General features: G+C 41.1%; 1 protein-coding gene across 3 annotated transcripts in view; it reads left to right on the top strand.

Moving 5' to 3' along the window:
- The window catches only part of LOC126356204 (zwittermicin A synthase ZmaJ), a 133,537-nt gene that overhangs the window by 52,242 nt on the left and 59,790 nt on the right, over positions 1 to 21,505 (top strand). The window contains exon 1 of one of the 3 annotated variants that reach the window (XM_050007010.1): positions 8,666 to 8,766. The exons of the other annotated variants lie outside the window; for them this stretch is intronic. Within the exon in view, the coding sequence (XP_049862967.1) occupies positions 8,753 to 8,766 (14 nt within the window). The 5' untranslated portion in view covers positions 8,666 to 8,752. Of the gene's footprint in view, positions 1 to 8,665; positions 8,767 to 21,505 lie in introns of those variants that run through there. 3 annotated transcript variants of the gene reach the window in all.

Raw genomic sequence — 21,505 nt, 5'->3', positions numbered from 1 at the left:
CCCACGCCAACAGAAATCAGACATCCAATTTTCGACTTCTTCGCAGGAGTCGAAGTGATCCTCCGCCAATGCGTGTCCCATTGATGAAAACAAATGGTGGTAGGAAGGGGCCAAGTCTGGTGAATACGGCGGGTGGGTTAACAGCTCCCAGCCAAGTATTTTGATTGTATCCTGAACCAGTTTTACTCTGTGTGCAGGTGCATTGTCGTGTCAAAAAAATTACTTTGCCATGTCTTCTGGCCCATTCTGGTCTTTTTACAATCAATACATAGTTCAAATTGATCATTTGTTGTCTGTAGCGATTAGTATTCAGTTTAACCGGGTTTTAGAAGCTCATGATACACCACACCTTTCTGATCCCACCAAACACAGATCATTGGCTTCTTGCCGAATCGATCTGGTTTTGCAGTCGATGTTGATAGTTGTCCCGTATTAACCCATGATTTTTCCCGTTTAGGATTCTGAAAATAAATCCATTTTCATCACCAGTAACAATTCCATGCAAAATTGATTTTCTTTCATGTCTTTGAAACAGAATTTTGACAAATGGTTTTTCGGTTTTCCATCCGTCTTTCATTCAATTCATGTGGCACCCATTTTCCACACTTTTGGATCTATTCCATAGCTTTCAAACGGTCAGAAGCTGTTTTCTGTGCAACATTTAGCATTGCTGCCATTTGCTTCTGACTCGAAGTATCATCATCTTCATCTAATATTGCTTGCAATTCGGTGTCTTCGAACTTTTTTGGTGGTCTTCCACTTTCTTCATTTCTTACATCAAAATCATTTCCGAACCGTTGAAACTCTTTTGCATGTTGCTTCTGATAGAGCATGATCACCATATGCCTCAACAAGCATTCGATGCGACTCTGCAGCACTTGTTTTCAAATGAAAACAAAAAATTGTTTTCCGCAGATCACTTTCTGGTACAAAATTCGACATCGTTAACACGATGAAAACATATGTTTGTTCCATGGCTTGATGTATAATAAATATCTTTGACAGATGTCATACCAAGCAAACAAAAGAAATTAAGACTCGTTCACAACAAATGTTCCCTATCGACACATTTGTATCTAAACGCTCATTTCATACCGGTACACCTGGTACATTCCGACAAGGGTTCAAATGGCTATCGTGCGTGACCAATCTGCGGTAACATAGATTCGTATGCTAAATTTTGGACGAAATTACTCGAAATGCGGAAGAGATGTGAGGTATGTTGATTGGGTGTCTTGCGCCACGGAGGCTGCGGCCTTGGTCAGATAAGTGGTCACCTGTGTGTGCGCACGTGGCGCCGTCCAGCCGGGTTTGTGACTTGCTTCCAGCGGCCGTGCAGTAGTCACCAAGGGAAGGGTTGCTGCTCTCCCCCCCCCCCCCCCCCTTGCAAACCTCCCCCCCCTTGCCAACGTCTCTTTTTTTTTTCAACTTTTAACTCATTCATTTCCTGTCTCCTAGTAGGAACCCATTCAAACATATATTTCTCACAGAGTATCGAAACTTACGTGCAGAAAAACAAATGAAGCCCATGTCGTCATTGTTTAATTTTTTTGTGTTTGAAAACTTGGTTACTTACTCTTTCTTTTCGTGTGTCGGTGTTGTAACGTGAACCTGAACAATACAAGAGGCGTGCTTACGAATAAGCTATCTGTTAGTCGCCAAATCCATCGGAAACAGTACCCTCTATTGCAGTGAACTTTCACCGAAAATAATTTGGGAACGTAAAACTGTGTACGGAATAAACTGTATTGTTCAGTATAACGAACAGTGCTATAACGCGTGACGTCACAGTGCTTCTCTCACAGTGACCACACAAAACTAACAGCATAAATCCTACATCAAAGCACAAATAAAATTTGGAAAATCTCCAAAATACTTTGTAATGCATTGTAATTTTCGTATGCAAACTGGCTAAATATAGTGCCAAATACTAAATAGTGAACAGGAGAATATGTAACACACTGCACTGTAAGAATAGGACTGCCTAACAAGAAAATCAAAATCTTAACTGAACTTTACCTAATCCGACGGCAATGATAATTTTCATAGACAGTCGTAACTGTGGGTGATTCTAGTGTGTCCTGACTGATGTTAAAGCGACCCTATCAAATTTTCACCCCAAATACAGCGCAGCAGAAAACCCGATAAAGAAAACGAAGCCCTTGCTAAAGAGGAACGCAAGGACAAACTGCAATGCTATGCACATGATGCTTCCCGTAGCGTAGCTAATCCCATAGCGGCGACACACAATCACAAAATTAAATTTTCTTGAGACGGTGGTAGAGACTGAACTTACTGAATTTTGTAGATGTGATTAGCATTCAAAAACTGCATTGTGAATTATGAAACTCGGCTCTTGAAAATTACAACAAATCACTATTTTATAAATAACTCTGCCAGGAATTTAGTTAACGGAATGAAAAGAGTGGAGAATCTGTAATACTGAGTCAAAGCTATGTGAACAAGTAGCCCAGGTAAATCAATGAAACGTGCCACCTTAAGATTGCGTATGTCTTGTATTAGTGTGGAAGGGATTACGGAAACGCCAGTCACTCAAACCCTAAAAATTGGAACTGTTGCAAGCTTTAGGAGAAAGTGACAAAGGAAAACGGGCTATGAAGAAGTGAAGAAAACGCAGAATTTTTACCAGTTTTGAGAGAATTGCCGTTGGCCATAAACATGGCAAGAAAAAATTGACAGTGTATTCGTGTTTATCAATAGGAGCCAAAAATATCAAATTCTACCACCTAGACAAAAACCGTTAAAACAAAACCACTGCGCAGATCAAATTTATTGTTTAATTCCCGCCAGCCTTAGCAATGGAACTTTTCAGCCCGGGAATGTTTCTACCTTCCCACCGAAAATGTGGCGTGTTTTACCGTCTTCGCTGCAAACAATGTACATGTTTCAGGAGCAGTAATTGTCGAAATCGTTCACTGTCGCTTAGATACAAAAACAGAACTACTTCGAAAGTACTGCAAGGCTTGCCTTGGAATGCAGACCTTACTAAATCCACCTTTCGCCACGCAAGGAAGTCACTTTTTCGCGTAGCACCGCTATTACTTAATCGTGTCGGAATGTTGTCAAGAATTTTCAATGAATTTTTAAGTCGCTATCGTTCACCTCCAAATGTTCTGAGTTCCTTGTGAACCAATACATTTTCTCCCATCTTACTTTACGAGAAGGAAATTGTATTTCTACAAAGCTACATCAATTTTAATCCATTTCGAAGACATATTATTCTCTTTCCAGTATTTATACCATTATATGAACTTCGGTATTTTCCTATTCTTGCGTCCATGTGCAGAACTTAGTTGGCATTCATATTTTGACTATTTTTTTGCAAGAACTGTTTATTCAGCGTTTATTGTCAAGAAAATAAACATTCCTTAACAACAAATGGCACCGCAGTTCCCGTAGAAAATCACAACGGCAGTGAAAAATTTCCTATCATTTAGTCAAGGCAAAACACTGTGAAAACAAGAAAACCATATATATATATATATATATAAAGAGTGTTTTTTCATAACTCAAGTGGAAGTGCGTTCTCTAACATATGACCAGATGAGACGAAAAGCAGATTTTGGCAGGACAGACAAGCAATAAAAAAGTTAGTGAAGGTACTTCAATACAAAATGTGAAACGCATCTTGAAAGTAAATACAGGGTGATCAAAAAGCCGGTATAAATTTGAAAACTTAATAAACAACGGAATAATGTAGATAGAGGTAAAAATTGACACTCATGCTTGGAATGACATGTGGTTTTATTACAACCAAAAAAACTAAGTTCACAAAATGTCCGACCGATGGCGCTGGACAGCAAAACTGCTACCGCGACGAGTGAGAGAGAGGTACGCCAATATGACAGAATCGCATCATCCCCAGCCTGGTTGACAAACACGTGCTGGACGTACGATGTTTATGCACGATAACGCTCCACCCCATACTGCTAGACGCGTGAAAGATCTCTGGCGCGAGTCGTTTGGTGGTGATCGTGTGCTCAGCCGCCACTTTCGTCATCCTTGGCCTCCCAGGTTTGCTGGCGTCAGTCTGTGCAATTATTGGCTTTGGGTTTACCTGAAGTCGCAAGTGTATCGTGATCGACCGACATCTCTAGGGATGCTGAAAGACAACATCCGACGCCAATGCCTCACCATAACTATGGACAAGCTTTACAGTCCTGTTCACAACATTATTCCTAGACAGCAGCTGTTGCTGAGGAATGATGGTCATATTGAGCATTTCCTGTAAAGAACATCATCATTGCTTTGTCTTACTTTGTTATGCTAATTATTGCTATTCTGATCAGATGAAACGCCATCTGTAGGACATTTTTTGGTTCTAATAAAACCCCATGTCATTCCAAGCATGTGTCAATTTGTACCTCTCCATCTACATTATTCCGTGATTTATTCAGTTTTCAACTTTATACTGACTTTTTAATCACCCTGTATTATATGTTGGGGGTTTTCAGTCCGAAGACGTTTGGTGCACCTCTACACGCTTTTCTATCCTGTGCTACACTCTACATCTCTGCCTGATTAGTACCACCTACGACGTGTGTGAGAAAGTAATGAAGCTTACAACATTGCGAGCTATATGGCGACGCTGTGTTGTACTTGTGTTGACCAAAAAAGTTTTCGACGGTACAAATCACTTTCGCAAGGCCGAAAACCTCGCCAGTGAGAGAAATTTCAAAAAGTGACGAAAACGTTGAACGTGTGCGTGCCCTTGAGAGATCAGACCAATATTTAATAAAGATAAGTGACCTGTTATACTTACGGGGAAAATGTAACGGAAAACATAAACATTTATTTAAAAAGTCATTTCAGGCATATTAATGTATAAATCTAAAATTTTTAATCATTCACGCACCTGTACAATTCTCCTGTTCCAAGTTTATATGCTGAAGATGAGAGCTTATGTCCTTCATTTCGCCGGCCGCGGTGGTCTTGCGGTTCTAGGCGCTACAGTCCAGAACCGCGGGACTGCTACGGTCGCAGGTTCGAATCCTGCCGCGGGCATGGATGTGTGTGATGTCCTTAGGTTAGTTAGGTTTAAGTAGTTCTAAGTTCTAGGGGACTGATGACCTAAGATGTTAAGTTGTTCTTCATTTCAAGCTGCTTCCTCTTTTTTTGCTAGTAAACCGATTTCGAAGAAACCTTCGTTTCCTAAAGACACGGTTTTTCCGTCGTCCATTATGCATAAATCTTGGCTTCCACGTAAAGGTTTGCGATTCATCCTTCCACCTACTAATGTGTGTTCATGTTAGTATTGTCAGAACGTAAATAAAACACATGCAAGAAAGTTTCAGGCAAAGGTACAGGTGTCAACCAGAGATATAGATGTAAGCCAAAGATATCGAAAGAAAATAGCCTCCACACTGACAAAAATTCCGCTGAAGCAAGCAGTTTCCCATGTGTCCGAAAAGGTGGGAGTGGCCGCAAGTGCAGAGTTCATCGGTTTAACAATTTAAAGACATTTCTAAACCTGCTATTACGATAGAATTCACACACAACATAGATTAAACTGCGTAGATCAACAAAGTTTTCGAAAAATCGATTTCGTGGATCAAAACCGATTACATTCTCCCTTAAACATGTTCACCGTACATGAAATTTTGACTGAAGTTTTGCATTGGCGAAAAGTCTGTTCCCGTAAAACCTCACAATTACGCAGCAGGACAATCGAAAAACATGTATGTTGATCTTCCTGTCGTGATTTCCAATGATCACGAATGGTTCAGTAGTGTGTTGACAAGTGATGATGACTCCTGGGTTTTTGAGTTCGATTCTGAGACAAAGCGGCAAAGTGAGGAGTGCCACACTAAGATATCTCATCGCAAATTAGATTAAGAGAACACTGATTTGCTTTCTGGACATTGAGGGAATCGTGATAACAAATTTATTCCTGAAGGACAAAATTTCAAAAAATTATTTTCAGTTAGGTCCTTGAAAGGTTCAGGAAAATGACGAATCAAGTGAGACCAGACATGGCAGACAAGTGGATGCGGCATTGTAACAACGCCCCATGTTAAACGGCCATTTCCATCTTGGAATTGTTCACCTCAAAAGACGTCCTCGTTGTTCCACGGTGCTCTATTCACCTTGTGACTTTTTTCCCCGAAACTGAAAAGTGTCTTAAAAGGACGTGATTTTGGACTCTGGATAACATTCAAAAGAATTTGACCGACATGTTAAACGCCCTACCAGTTAAAGCCTTTCAGCGCTGCTAGCAAGACTGGAAACGACGGCTGCGTCGCGGAAGGGAACTACCTACGAGGGGACAGTATCATCTGGAAAAAATGAAAACTTTGGTAGTTAAAAATTAGGTCTCACTACTTTCCTGCACTCCCGTAAGTCCATTTGAAACTGCAAATTGCATTCAACCTTTGAACTACCTCTACATTTTCTAGTCACACATTTCCTTCCTTGATATATCAGGATACATCCTACCAACTGATCCCACACTTCAATTAAATTCTGACACAACTTTCAGTTCTATCTCATTCGGTTAAGTACCGCTTGAGTTGTTGTTCAATCAGCTCTTCTTGTAGCACCACATCCAAACGTTTCTATTCTCTTACCGTATGAACTGCTTATCGATTACGTTTCACTTCTGTACAAGGCTGCAGTCAACACAAATACTTCCAGAAAATATATCTTAATAATTAAATTTATACTCTGTTAAAAAATTGCTATTTTTGAGACATGCTTTTATCGCTATTTTTAGTCGGCGTTCTGTATCGTCTCTACTTCAGCCATCAGCTATTCTGCAGCAAAAATAGTAAAACGTATCTAGTGCTTTTATTTTGTCTCATTTCCTGTCTACTAGGGCGTGCGGAAAACGAAAGCCGCCTAATTTTTTGTCTAAACGTTTTAAATAAAACAAACATTAACTTTCTACATCTTTATTCTTGTCTACGTATTTGCAGCCCCGTGCTGCTAGAAAGGTCCCAAAAGTAGCGTGTAACATCGCAGTGTGTAACGTAACTATTTCGGTGCGTGAGAAACAGTGCTGTAACAGTGTCACGAATTCGCAGAATTCGCCCACACGTAAGACACTCCTTCAGTATGGCAATACTAGACAACACTCGAGCGCTGCGACATATGCAAAAATCCGACGCCTTGGGTACACAGTCATCGATAGTCCTTCATACAGTCCCGACATGGCCCCATCCGATTTTCATCTGTTTCCAAGACTTGAAGAACACATTCGAGTGCTTCACTTTGACAGTGATGTAGAGAGGCAAACAGAGGTGACGTTGTGGTTATGTCAACATTCAATGTACAGTGTCGATATCAACAAATTGCTCTCTCGTTGGGAGACATGTTTGCCGCCAGGAGGACTATGTTGGGAAATATATTGACATGACAAACAAAGGTTTATTTTATTTTAAAATCTTTTTTTCACACAAGATTTTGAGGCATTATTTTTCAGCACACGCTCGTAATTCCGTAAGCCTTGCATGATTTAATTACACTGCTTTACTTCTACTCTTGTTCTTCTGCTATTTATCTTACTATTTCCCAATCGGCTACCCATTCCGTTAAACTGCCCTTCATAGCTCTCGACCATCTCTAACAGAACTGCAATGTTGTCGCCAAATACTAGAGGTTTCATTTCTCCTCACCGAACCTTAAACCCTACCCCAAATTTTTCTTTGGTTTCCTTTACTGCTTGCTCAGTGTACAGATTGAATAACATCTGAGATTGGCTTAGTCTCTTCTCAGGAACTGCTTTCCTCCCATGCCCATCGACGCTTAAAACTGCAGTCAGGTTTCTATACAAGTTTCAAATAACTTTCCGCTACCTGTGTTTTAGCCCTGCTATCTTCAGAATTTTAGAATGTCAATTTCATTCAGCACTTTCTGAAGCTTTCTCCAAATCTGCAAATGCTATAAACATAAGTTTGCCTTTCTTCAGTCTATCCTCTAAGATAAGTCGTAGGATCAGGTTGGGCCCACGTGATCCGGCATTCTACTGATCTTTCCCGAGGTCTATTTCACAGCAAGAAAAACCGGTTCGAATTTGTTCAGGAGAAAAACTAGCACAGTATGTAATAGAAGTAGAATGAGAATTGTATATTCACGAAAAACCAAATACACTGAGATCAAAGCCACTATAAAAACACACCAGTATTCAAGCATGCTGTCACATTCCCACATAAAAGAATTTACAACTATAAAATAAAAAATTGTAACCACCGTATGCACTGTGTACGTCCCATGTGTGTTCAGAATCTGTCGCGTAACTTCCCGATAAACAAATAGTAAGAAGTTGTCATATGCGCGGTTAGAAGTCAAAATAGACAATTATCTGCGTTCTGTGATTAACAGACGCATCTGTTTTGTTTCGTTTTAGATCGTTATTGTTTCCGCTGTCTAAATAACGGTTAGTGGGACGGAATTATTTCGCCGTTCATTTTATCTTAATGGACCAGCTGATACTACACTGGGATTTCTCTAATGGGGGCAGAGGAGCAACATCTATTTACACGAGAGCAGCTCCCCACGCCCTCTTCCCCCCCCCCCCCCGCCCTCCCCCTCCCCCCCCCACCCCCCCACCCCCCGCATCATCTTAACGGCTGGAGACCCCCACATCTGTCGGCGCTCCCCAAAAAAAGTGCTGCACCCTCCTCGTGCCGTAGTTCCTCTCCACGCAGCTTGAGGGCAGCACCGTCAGTGCAGCACAGTGTAGTGTGAAAACGTGTTGTAAACACGGTGCCATCAGTAGGATCTGCGGTGCATCATGCTGCCTAACAGGTTATTATGCTATAAGCAAACTTACAAATTTTATCTCTAATATTCCAATAAATGCGCTGCAACGGTAGAGAGAACCAAGACTTGGGAGCAATCCTGATTGGGTTCCAGAAGTGAGATTCTTTGGTTCACTGAACCATCGGCTCGGACGTAAGGTGTTGCAACTTCCATTTACATCGTATGCGGGAGGAGCGTAACTTGCCATTAAATTGTCGTGTGCGACGCGCGACCAAATGCGGTTCGTTGGCTATGTGATTTAATTACACTCGCATACCTTACCTTTCGACGAGCTAGCTTCAGCTTCGACGCAGAAGCATGGTGGCCTAAAAGTGTTAGACACATACAAGTAGAATTTAAGCAATGGAAATTACTAAGAAACTAGCACACTACCGTCATATCAGTGATTCAAACGCTCATATTTTTCATTATGGAAGTACTCTTTCGCCTTGAGCAAACACAACTTCTTGTTTAACGCCCGAGCGTGTTTTGGCGAAGTTTTTCCATCGTCAGTGGTTCAATTTTTTTTTTTTTTCACTGATTCTTATGTGGCTGTCTGATACTTGCAGTACAGTTGATATCTTTTTACAGTATATCATTTTCCGTTCATTCCACTTTCTCATGCCTCTGCTGGATACGTAAACTGTGCTTTGTAACAATCACTGTCACTGTTTATCATATGTTCACTTGTTCTGCCCTGTCTGATAAGCAGTGGCAGTATGTCTGAGTCACAGTTTACATAACTTGTCGAAGCATGAATAAGCGAATCAACAAAAAATAATTACTGGAACAAAATATGAACTGTACTGCAAAATTATTTCAAACTGAAAGTTCTGGTAGAGGTAGGCAACCGTCATGACAAATATAATACAAATTATTCTAAAAATGCTGATAGGTTGCTAAAATATCCCGTAGCTGTTTTTCGAGATATTTTATTTCCACATTCACAAAATGTTTCCGGCCCAGCTGATCGACTAGCAGACTGTCAGTAATTAAAATCTGGGATTACAAACTCTTCCCATAATACAAATGCAAGTACGCATATTGTGAGGTTTAAAACGAACAAAAACGATAAAACCAAAGGTGTCAGAACAGGCGAAAATGTACATGCCATATGCAATAACATTATCTCAAGACGTAGTTTTAAATGCCGTACATAAAGAATCGCATACGGTATATCAGATGCAATAATCCTTCACTCGCACAAACAAAAACCAAATATATCAGCGCCAGAGCAGCAGATAACACGCGACGTGGCCGATAGAGGGTACCCTGGGCTACCACAATGCTATTTTTCGGAGCCACCAGCAGCAGAAGGAAATTTAATTATTAGTATATCATGACTAACAACGACAAATTTATTTCTCGTTCGAGCTACCAGATACATTTTACAAAGAACAGATAAGATTAATATAAATCACAAAAAACGTTTGGAACTTACAATGTGGAAACAAATTGTATCAGTTATTACATTACAATTATGTCAGGGAAAGTACGTTATTACATTAAATGGAACAAAAATCACATAAATTGAAGACAATTAATTACACAGTAACATTAAAATTATGGAGCCATTTCCTGGCATTGTCCGTTAACTTGTGGAGCGACAGAGCCGTCTCTGAAACCATAAATGTTACAAACTAGAAGATGGTCCAGTGTTTGTACCTCGCCACAGTCACAACACGAATCGTCTGTATAACCCAATTTGGTTGTTTGCTGACTGCATCGTCCAACTCCAGTGCGAAACCTGTTTAGAACTGACCAGTGTTTCCTGTTGAGATTGAAGTCTTCAACCCTTTTGGTTGGGTCGTGGATTAGGTGATGGTTTTCCACGACGCCTCTTCTCAGAACCTGCCATGCGTTCTTCAATTCAGCATCGAGGCCCTCTGTGCCCAATGTTCTGCTGCAGACGATAGGTTTCCTGGACTTGAGTCTCGTGGGTCCTCCCATGTCGGCATGTCTGGTTAGCCTCGGATGTCCTGGGTTGCTTTCTCTCTACGTATGGAAGCAGGAGCGATGTTTGCGAGCACCGGAAGCCACTCAACGGGGGTTGGCCTGAGAGTGTCGGTGACGGTTCTCAGAGTGGCATTTAGTTGTTCATCCACTTTTCTGGCGTGCGGGCTCCTGCTCCAGACTGGGGCACAGTATTCTGCAGCGCTATACACCAGTGTCAGTGCAGCAGTTCGTAGAGTGGCAGCGTCACAACGCCAAATGGTGCCTGCCGGTCTGTTGAGCAGGTTATTTCTCGTCTTTAGCTTTTGAGCAGTATCAGTTAGGTGTTGTCTGAAAGTCTTGCTGCGATCTAGCTTAATACCGAGATATTTTGGGATATTCTCGTGACTGACAGCTTTACCATTTATAATCAGGCGCAGTTCCCTTCTCGCTTCCTTGTTGTTTAGATGCATGACTGTGCTTACCGTTTTTGTCACATTGATTTTTAGATGCCATGTGCCATAGTATTTTTTCAGTGCAGCTAGATTTTCGTTTAGGTTTTCAAACAAGTAACTTTGCGATGTAATAGTCAAATCATCTGCGTAGGCGAATTTATGTGAGTGAGGATCAGGCAAATCTGCTATTTAGATGTTGAAGAGCCAGGGAGCTAAGACTGATCCTTGCGGAAGGCCATTTTTCAGGGTACGGCACTTGCTGGTTTCACCATTTAATTTGACCCTGAACTTCCTTTCGCTCAGCATGTTGTTCATGAGCTCCGTCGTTTTGCATTTGACAACGACAAAAGTAAAGCCCAAAGACACTCTGTCAAAATGACAGCAACTATTACAAATTTGAAAATTAAAGCATATTAAAGAATTCTCTGAATTGCGGCAAACGCCACCGAACATTTGGTGTCATAAACAATTGCCGCAAATAGCACACGATTTTTACTCCCAATAGCAATTTAAGAAATTATCAAAATATGAAAAAACCTGTTTCTAGTTCCGCTGATGTGCTCAGTAAATAATCAGTTATGCAAGCGCCGCCAGTGTCTTCTAAAATATCCAAACACCGTTATTCTCATAATGGACAATCTGTAAACTGTTTCCGTTGTCATGAAGCTGAGGAGTGATCTGGCGTAAATGAGCTCCTAGTGCACCATAACAGCTAGGACAACCACGTTCTCTATTCGCGTTCTGAACTCACTCCGTCTGTCCGCTGTAAAACTTGTCACAAGCCCCACCACTTGACCTTGCAGAACTCCCTCCTCCTCCTCCTCCAGAACTGCTAAACTTAACAGGCTGCTCTAGACTATCGGAGGAGCTTCCTCAATTTATATATAGCATTAAAACCTACCACCATATTATGCTTTTTAAATTCATTTCTAATCTTCACAAAGGGTGGGCCAACATACATCATAGCAACGTATCTAACTTCTTCGTTGTTTACTCTGGTCCCTTCGTGAGTTTGTGACAGAACGTTTCCACCCATTTTTCATATCATCACTTTCTCTAGGCCCTTCTGCAATCGCTATCTGTACAATGGCGGCTATTTGACTACCGGTGGCCTCTTGCTGAAGTGCAAATTTTTTAACCTATGGAACATAGAACGAAAAATAGCTTTCTTTTGTGATGGAGGATGATTAGAATTCGCAACAATAATAGCAGCTGTTATTATCCATGTACGAAAAACCTCATATTCTAAAAACTGGCCACTCCTACTTACCTCTAAATCCAAAAAGTTTGAGCTCTTAATTTAAAACTTCAAAGTGAAATTTATAGTCATTATTGCTGTGAATTCTAGTCACCCCCATCACATAAATTTTTTTCGTTTCGTGTTCCACAGGTTAAAAAAATTTGCGCTCCACCGGGAGACCACCGATGGGGAAATAGCCATGCAAATAGGGATTGCAAATGGGTTTAGAGAAAGTGATATTAGGGATATGGGTGAATAACATATCACTCACGAAGGGACTGGAGTAAACAACGAAGTAGTTAGATATGCTGATACTGCGTATGTAGATGCACCCACTCTGAAGATTAGAAACGAGTTTAAAAAGCATAATGTGGTGGTAGTTTTTAATGCTATTAACATTTTGGTTCGAAAATGGCTCTGAGCACTATAGAACTTAACATCTGAGGTTATCAGTCCCCTAGAACTTAGAACTACTTAAACCTAACTAACCTAAGGACATCACACACATCTATGCCCGAGGCAGGATTCGAACCTGCAACCGTAGCAGCAGCGTCTAATAAATTGGAGACGCTCCTCTGACACAGTATAGAGCAACCTGTCCATACGTTTTGCAATGGGGGTTCTGTAAGATTAAGTGTGGAGCTTGCGACACGTTTTATAGCGGTAGATAGGCAAGAAGTTCAGAAAGAGATACAGAGAACGCGGTTACTCTAGCTGTGGTTATTCACTACGAGCTCATTTACGTTAGTGCAATCAGCAGCTTCGTGGCATCGAAAACAATTTACAGATTCATCATTATGAGAATAAGGGTGGTTATCTGGATATTTTGGAGGAACTAAAAGTTCTCGTATACAGATGGCGCTTCCATGGCCGTTTACTTACTGAGATCACTGGAACAAGATGTTTTTACATATTTTTGATAATTTCTTCAGTTGATCTTGGAAGTAAAAACCTGTTTTCTTTGCGGCCAGTTTTATAACACCAAATGTATGGTGGCGCAATTTAATTTTTTTTAATATACTGTAATTTTCACATTTGTATAAGTTGTCATATTTTGCACGACTTTGTCTTTAAGCTTAATTTTTGTTAGCAATCGTGATATACAACTTTCATTAAATATCCTCAAGATACTAGAGATTCCGCCACAGCACTGTAATAGCGCAAGGTACCCTCTATCGTTCACGGCGCGCGTTGCCTGGTGCTCTGGCACTGGTGCATTTGGTTTCTGTCTTTGCGAGTGAAAGGTTATATGCACCTGATACACCATACGCATGTCTTGATATAAGGCATTTAAAACTGCCTCTCGAGCTTACGTAATGGTATGTGCATTTTCTGCCATTTTGACATGCACAATTTCTATTATTCTTGTAAGTTTTTGAACGTTGCATTTGTACATACTTGCATTTGTATTATGTGAAGAGTTTAATCACAGATTTTAATTACTAACAGGTCACCAGACGATGGGCTGGGCCCGAAAAATGTTGATTGTCGAAATAAAAAAGCTTAAAAAATAGCTACAAGATTTCAGAAACAAGTATTTTTATTCTATAGTATTTGTACTGCAAATTTCAGACAGCCACATAAACGCCAGTATGCGATACTAATAAAATAATCACCCCCCTGAAGATAATTAAACTTCGCTGAAAACTCTATGGATGTTCAACAAGAATAACAGAAGAGGAATAAGAGAAGCGTATTTCCATTGTTACGAAGTAAACTCGAACAAAAAGTGAGCTTCAAGCACAAGGTGACGTCGTATTATCGCAATCGCACACTCTGAAATTTTAATTAGTGTATTTTCTACCGGCAGGTAGCTGCATCAGGGGAATATTAATGTATTGGCTTGTCGGAATGAACAGCAGCAGAACGAGGCTACAAAGTTACACGTTTTTGCCCTGCTGCGTCTACTGACGAGATCTTAGTGTCGAATCGAAATTATAGTGTATGATTAACTGCGGAAAAGCAAATTAACGGTTTTAAACTAGAGCTTTTTACTGTACTGAAATTACAAATAAGCCTCTGACAAACATGGTTTTCAATTTCTTTATTGCATTATTATTACACATCGGCAGCAGACCACATGCTGCTGATCGCAGAGGTGGTGTTTTGTGGGGGAGTTGTGTGTGTGTGTGTGTGTGTGTGTGTGTGTGTGTGTGTGTGTGTGTGTGTGTGTGTGTGTGTGTGTGTGTGTGTGGTGGGGGAGGAGGGTTCTTGGGGTTTTGCTGCATGTTGTTCGGCAGTGAAAGCAAGCTGTGATCCTGAGGAAGTCATACCTGACATCGATTAGATGTACATTACAAGGTACATCTGAAGATGGGAGCGGTAGTCACGAAATAGACGCAATAAAAGGATTAAAAACCATGTTTGCAGCCACAGGCTAATTTACTCCCTCGTAACACGAATGTTCCCATCTTCCATTACGATTGAAAATTTGAACTTTCATACTGATGAAATCACAAATCTCTTGGGCATGGAAAAGAAATAAATATTTAGATGTAATAGTTCGGGTAACACCGTTGATGAGGCCCTAGAATTTTATTCGAGACTATCTTGGCCCATTCAGATTTTGGATATCCGTTCTTTATCTACTGTCGACCGGATACCAAGTCTTAAAGACCACGGCATATTCATTTTCCGATCATCTCGCAGTCATTTGTCACAGCCTCGAACTCAAGACATTAACCTTTAACCTCCTTTTCTTCTTGTATTGTTTGTGTATCCAAGATGAAGAGCCATCAACTCCCACTACGATGTTCAGACAATCACCTAAACCTTTTAAAGATACGTGTACGTCGTTCATTTAAAAGAAAATTACAGATACTTAAAGGTTTCGTTGCCTGAACTACTTAAAAGCATTAAGCATACCATTTAATAGTCCGCTTTCTCTGTACCATCTTCTATCGAAATGGTTGCTTCAGTATCTTCAACCGTCTGTAAAAGAAGCGTCCGGTTTGCGCCGGCCTGACATAGAGGAGTCTCTGCCAGAAAAGTTTGTGGTTGGGCAAATCTTAGACTTTTCCTGAGGGAACTAGAATGTCAAATTGTAAAATCCTAAAATACTGAGGGGTTTTACCTTATAAAATTCATCTACATCTACATGGAAACTCTGCAAATTACATTTAAGTGCCTGGCAGAGGGTTCATCGAACCATCATCACAATTCTCTATTCCAATCTCGTATAGCACGCAGAAAGAATGAACACCGATACCTTTCCGTACGAGCTCTGATTTCTTTTATTTGATCGTGGTGATCGTTCCTCCCTATGTAAGTCGATGTCAACAAAATATTTTCGCATTTGGAGGAGAAAGTTGGTGATTGGAATTTCGTGAGAAGATTCGTCGCAACGAAAACGCCTTTGTTTTAATGTTGTCCAGCACAAATCCTGTATCATTTGTGACTCTCTCCCACATTTCGCGATAGTACAAAACGTGCTGCTCATCCCTCAACTTTTTCGATGCACTGCGTCAGTCCTATCTGGTAAAGATCCCACAGCGCGCAGCAGTATTCTAAAAGAGGACGGACAAGCGTAGTGTAAGCAGTCTCCTTAGATCTGTTACATTTTGTAAGTGTCCTGCCAAAAAATCGCTGTCTTTGGTTAGTCTTCCCCACAACATTTTCTGCGTGTTCCTTCCAATTTAAATCGTTCGTAATTGTAATTCCTAGGTATTTAGCTGAATTTACGGCCTTTAGATTTGACTGATTTATCGTGTAACCGAAGTGTAACGTCCTTTTAGCACTCATGTTGATGACCTCACACTTTTGGTTATTAGGGTCAACTGCCACTTTTCGCACCATTCAGATACCTTTTCTAAACCGATTTGCAGTTTCTTTTGGTATTGTGATGACTTTATTAGTCGGTATACGACAGCGTCATCTGCAAAAAACCAAAGACGGCTGCTCAGATTGACTCCCAAATCGTTTATATAGATAAGAAACGGCAAAGGGCCTGTAACACTACCTTGGCGAACGCCAGAAATCACTTCTGTTTTACTCGATGACTTTCCGTCAAATACTACGAAGTGACCTCTCTGACAGGAAATCGCAAATCCAGTCACATAACTGAGACGATATTCCGCAGGCACGCAATTTCACTAAAAGCCGCTTGTGTGGTAAAGTGTTAAAAGCCTTCCGGAAATCCAGGAATACGGGATCGATCTGAAATTCCTTGTCAATAGCACTCAGCACTTCATGTGAATAAAGAGCTTTCAGATTCTATTGGAACCGTGTGAAGTATTCCCCTATAAACGGTTTCGCTGTCTGAAATCGCGACTGTTTGTAGAGTAGAGGGAGCTGTTGGTTTTCCGCAGTCGTCGGTCGTCGTATGCCAAATACTGTGCTATGTTGTGGCACCAGCCAACATCGACGGCACTGTCTGGCCGTCACATGAGCTGATGTTTTGTCAGCGCCGCCGCGTAAACGCGGCCACATCGGCGTCCGCCAACGCTGCAAACCCAGCTTGGCAGCGTTCGGCATGCAGTTAGTTTACTTTGCGCTGCTGATTGAGGTGAAGGCGGCCGGGTACCAGTCACTCACGCAACCGGCCGCGTAAGCTCTGTTAGTGCTGCTTGATGGGCGACCTTCTCCCGGGAGTACATCTTACGACGGGATTGTTTGTCCAGTTCTCCTTCAATGCCAGTCACTTCAGACAACAAAAGCTCTCGGATATTTGTTTTTCGTAATTGTTAATTCATTCCCTCGTACGCCACGGCCGGGGTAGTCTAGCAGGGGTACGTTGTCAGCACAGAGCATTTTTAAAATCAGTATATGTATACTCATACAAATTGTAAAAGCAGATGTATGTATGTATCCATCCCATCTTCTCTTAAACAACTGGACCAATTTCAACCAAACTTGGTACATCTACATCTATACTCCGCAAGCCACCCAACGGTGTGTGGCGGAGGGCACTTTACTTGCCACTGTCATTACCTCCCTTTTCTGTTGCAGGCGCGTATGGTTCGCAGGAAGAACGACTGCCGGAAAGCCTCAGTGCGCGCTCGAATCTCTCTAATTTTACATTCGTGATCTTCTCGGGAGGTATAAGTAGGGGGGAGCAATATATTAGATACCTCATCCAGAAACGCACCCTCTCGAAACCTGGACAGCAAGCTACATCGCGATGCAGAGCGCCTCTTGCAGAGTCTGCCACTTGAGTTTGCTAAACATTTCCGTAACGCTTACCAAAAAACCCTGTGACGAAACGCGCCGCTCTTCTTTGGATCTTCTCTATCTCCTCCGTCACCACGACCTGGTACGGACCACACACTGATGAGAAATACTCAAGTATAGGTCGAACGAGTGGTTTGTAAGCCACCTCCTTTGTTGATGGCCTAAATTTTCTAAGGACTCTCCCAATGAATCTCAACCTGGTACCCGCCTTACCAACAATTTTATATGATCATTCCACTTCAAATCGTTCCGCACGCATACTCCCAGATATTTTACAGAAGTAACTGCTACCTGTGTTTGTTCCGCTATCATATAATAATACAATAAAGGATTCTTCTTTTTATGTATTCGCAATACACTACATTTGTCTATGTTAAGGGTCAGTTGCCACTACCTGCACCAAGTGCCTATCCGCTGCAGATCTTCCTGCATTTCGCTGCAATTTTCTAATGCTGCAACTTCTCTGTATACTACAGCATCATCCGCGAAAAGTCGCATCGAACTTCCGACACTATCTGCTAGGTCATATATATATATATATATATTGTGAAAAGCAATGGTCCCATAACACTCCCCTGCGGCACGCCAGAGGTTACTTTGTCTGTAGACGTCTCTCCATTGAGAACAACGTGCTGTGTTCTGTTTGCTAAAAACTCTTCAATCCAGCCACACAGCTGGTCTGATATTCCGTAGGCTCTTACTTCGTTTATCAGGCGACAGTGCGGAACTGTATCGAACGCCTTCCGGAAGTCAACGAAAATGGCATCTACCTGGAAGCCTGTATCTAATATTTTCTGGGTCTCGTGAACAAATAAAGCGAGTTGGGTCTCACACGTATCACTTACTGTCTCTGGAGAATCGCTGTGGGGTAAGGATCAGTTACCTATCAAAGGTGCGGGGGTGATGCTGAAAAAGTAGTGTAGCTGACGAGAGCACTTAGTGACTCGCGACAAATTTAACGCAATAATTTCAAACGTTTACGAAACTTTTTCTTGCTGACAAAGCGCAGAAAAAAAGAGGAAAAAAGTTTACCGCTTACACTGTTGCTGTTAATGTTATAAAACTGCCGCATCAGATTAGACGTTTTAATTTATTGCCTCTTTAGTACTAACTGCATTCACGACACATTTTGCAGACAATATTCGCATGTACCCCTGAACGTACTAGCAAAATTATGACGTCATAAACATTTAGCTGCATGAAAACAAAATTGCAGGACGAAATTCGCTAGTTACACGTCAAATACGTGTACAAATATGTGCGAAAATTGTTAAATATATGTGAAATACGTTTCATGAATGTACTCTGGCAAAGCTGCGAGTAAAAAGCTCATAAGCCCCTGGATAGATTTCAACCAAACACTGTACACACATTACAGTCTGGAAACAAATACTGTGGGTGTAACGACCAGTGATCTCCCATTGGGGTGGGGGGTGGTAACGTGGAGAAAGAAGGCTAGTAGACGAGGGGAAATAAAACACAGCCACAGAAAGGAGGAAGGAAGCGGTATAGACAGTGAGGGAGGGAGAGAGGGAGGGGAATGGACAGAGGCGATGAACAGATATTTAATGAAGATTCTCATCTTTAAACTTCTATAAAACTTGTGTTCATATTGAAGCATAAAATCACTTTTCATTCAAATTACGGTTGTTTTCCTGATTTTTTCTATTTTGTAACTTTGTCATTCTGTGACAAACCTGTGCAAATATGGATTCAGTGTCCCAAAAATGTTTTGTCGTTGGTTTGAGTTATCCATCCTACGTTTAATGACTCATGGTAGCTCGGCTACTTGACCTTCTCAGTCATTTAAATTGGTGACGGCTAAGCGTGAGTAGATTAAACTGTGACGTTATTCCTGAGGCAGCGCTAAGAGGCCGAGGATCTGGAGGGTGAGGGGGAGCGGGGGGAGCGGGTGAGAGAGAGAGAGAGAGAGAGAGAGAGAGAGAGAGAGAGAGAGAGATAGAGAGATAGAGAGATAGAGAGATAGAGAGATAGAGAGATAGAGAGATAGAGAGATAGAGAGATAGAGAGATAGAGAGATAGAGAGATAGAGAGATAGAGAGATAGAGAGATAGAGAGATAGAGAGATAGAGAGATAGAGAGATAGAGAGATAGAGAGATAGAGAGAGAGAGAGAGAGAGAGAGAGAGATATATATATAGAGAGAGAGAGAGAGAGAGAGAGAGAGAGATATATATATAGAGAGAGAGAGAGAGAGATATAGAGAGAGAGATATATATATAGAGAGAGAGATATATATATAGAGAGAGAGATATATATATAGAGAGAGAGAGAGAGAGAGAGAGAGAGAGAGAGAGAGAGAGAGAGAGAGATATAGAGAGAGAGAGAGAGAGAGAGATATAGAGAGAGAGAGAGAGAGAGATATAGAGAGAGAGAGAGAGAGAGAGAGAAATGAACAATTAAAGGATTGCAGTGAATGGAAGTCGGAGTGTCGCTCTTTAGAGTACGCAGACGAGGAAATATGGCGCGGTAGTTCTCCAGGCGGTCAAGGCGACATCTTGAAGTAGTCAAGAACGGCTTTTAGCCACCAGTTCGGCAAGTTCCACAGACCGACTGGCAGCCTTCGAAAACCAGGCGAAAATGCAGCCTGCGGCATGCTGCCTGACAGCCGCCTATGACGGATTACTTCCTTTTGCTGCTCAGGAGGCATAACATTTTGACAGCAAGAAAATTTTACTTTCCTACTTCAGTACGGTTTGTGAAACGTGGAAGACTGTTCTCTGTATATGCGTTCAGAGTCTGATTATTCTACATTACAAATGGTTTTTTGGTAGCTTTGTTTATAAATAAATTTTCTGCTACCAATCACGATTTTCTTTTATTAGTATTTTACACGACACGTTTCGGGGAAATGAGTATTTTAAAGTGTGTGTTCTGTATGTACTAAAGTGTTACTACGTAATGTTTTCAATGTGTTAGGTTTTTCTTTTTGTTGAATTTACTGCAATATATAAAAACCGCACAATTTTTATTTAGTTACCGATTTTATGTGTATTTAGAGGCACAATATGGAATTACTTGTACTTAGTTTCCTCATGGTCCACCTGTGCAGTCACACACATCTTTCAGTGCACAGTATACGTCGGCAATCTTACGTAAACATAGTTAAAAAGAGGTTCTTAAATGCAGTTTTCGGAGATAATGCTATAGGTCATCCTCAGAGTATATGCTTTTGTACAGTAGGTATTTATCTGAACAAGATGGATTATAATTTGCTTACATCTATTTGATAATGGTGCTTATATCTGTGTTAATATTTGTTTCGACAATATACTTAAATAAAAATAAGGACGTAAAATAAGCGCACCTTTGTAAAACAGATGCAAGCAATTTATAATACATATTGTTAAGATAAATACCTTCTGTGGAAAACCTGTAACATTATCTCTCTCAATTACATCCAAAAATATTTTTTGTAAAATAGTTCAAATGGCTCTGACTACTACGGGACTTCACATCTGAGGTCATCAGTCACTTAGAACGAGTTAAACCTAACTAACCTAAGGACAGCACACACATCCAAGCCCGAGGCAGGATTCGAGCCTGCCACCGTAGCGGTCGCGCGGCTCCAGACTGAAGCACCTAGAACCGCTCGGTCACACAGGCCGGCTATTTTTCGTAACTTTGTGCAAGTTATTCTTGATGTATATTGTGCAGTGAAAGTTTGGGATTACTGAAGTGTGCGATACAAGCCGTCGGCTTTGACCAATGGCGTCAAAAGTTGACAGAGCTGATGTATTCCAGAGATTAACAGCAAAGACGAATGTGAGAAACAAAAGACTGCAGGGCAGATGGTAGACATATATTACGTACATCCATATTTCGAATATGTTAGGTTTATCATTTCTTTGAATCCTAATATTCTAGTCTTAAGTTGACGTACACAACTCAACTGAAGAATGGGATACTAGTGCAAAAAAGAAAAATAG

This window comes from Schistocerca gregaria, chromosome 3, assembly GCF_023897955.1.
Source record: "Schistocerca gregaria isolate iqSchGreg1 chromosome 3, iqSchGreg1.2, whole genome shotgun sequence".
Taxonomy (NCBI): Eukaryota; Metazoa; Arthropoda; class Insecta; order Orthoptera; family Acrididae; genus Schistocerca; species Schistocerca gregaria.
This window is presented reverse-complemented; position numbering and strand designations above follow the sequence as displayed.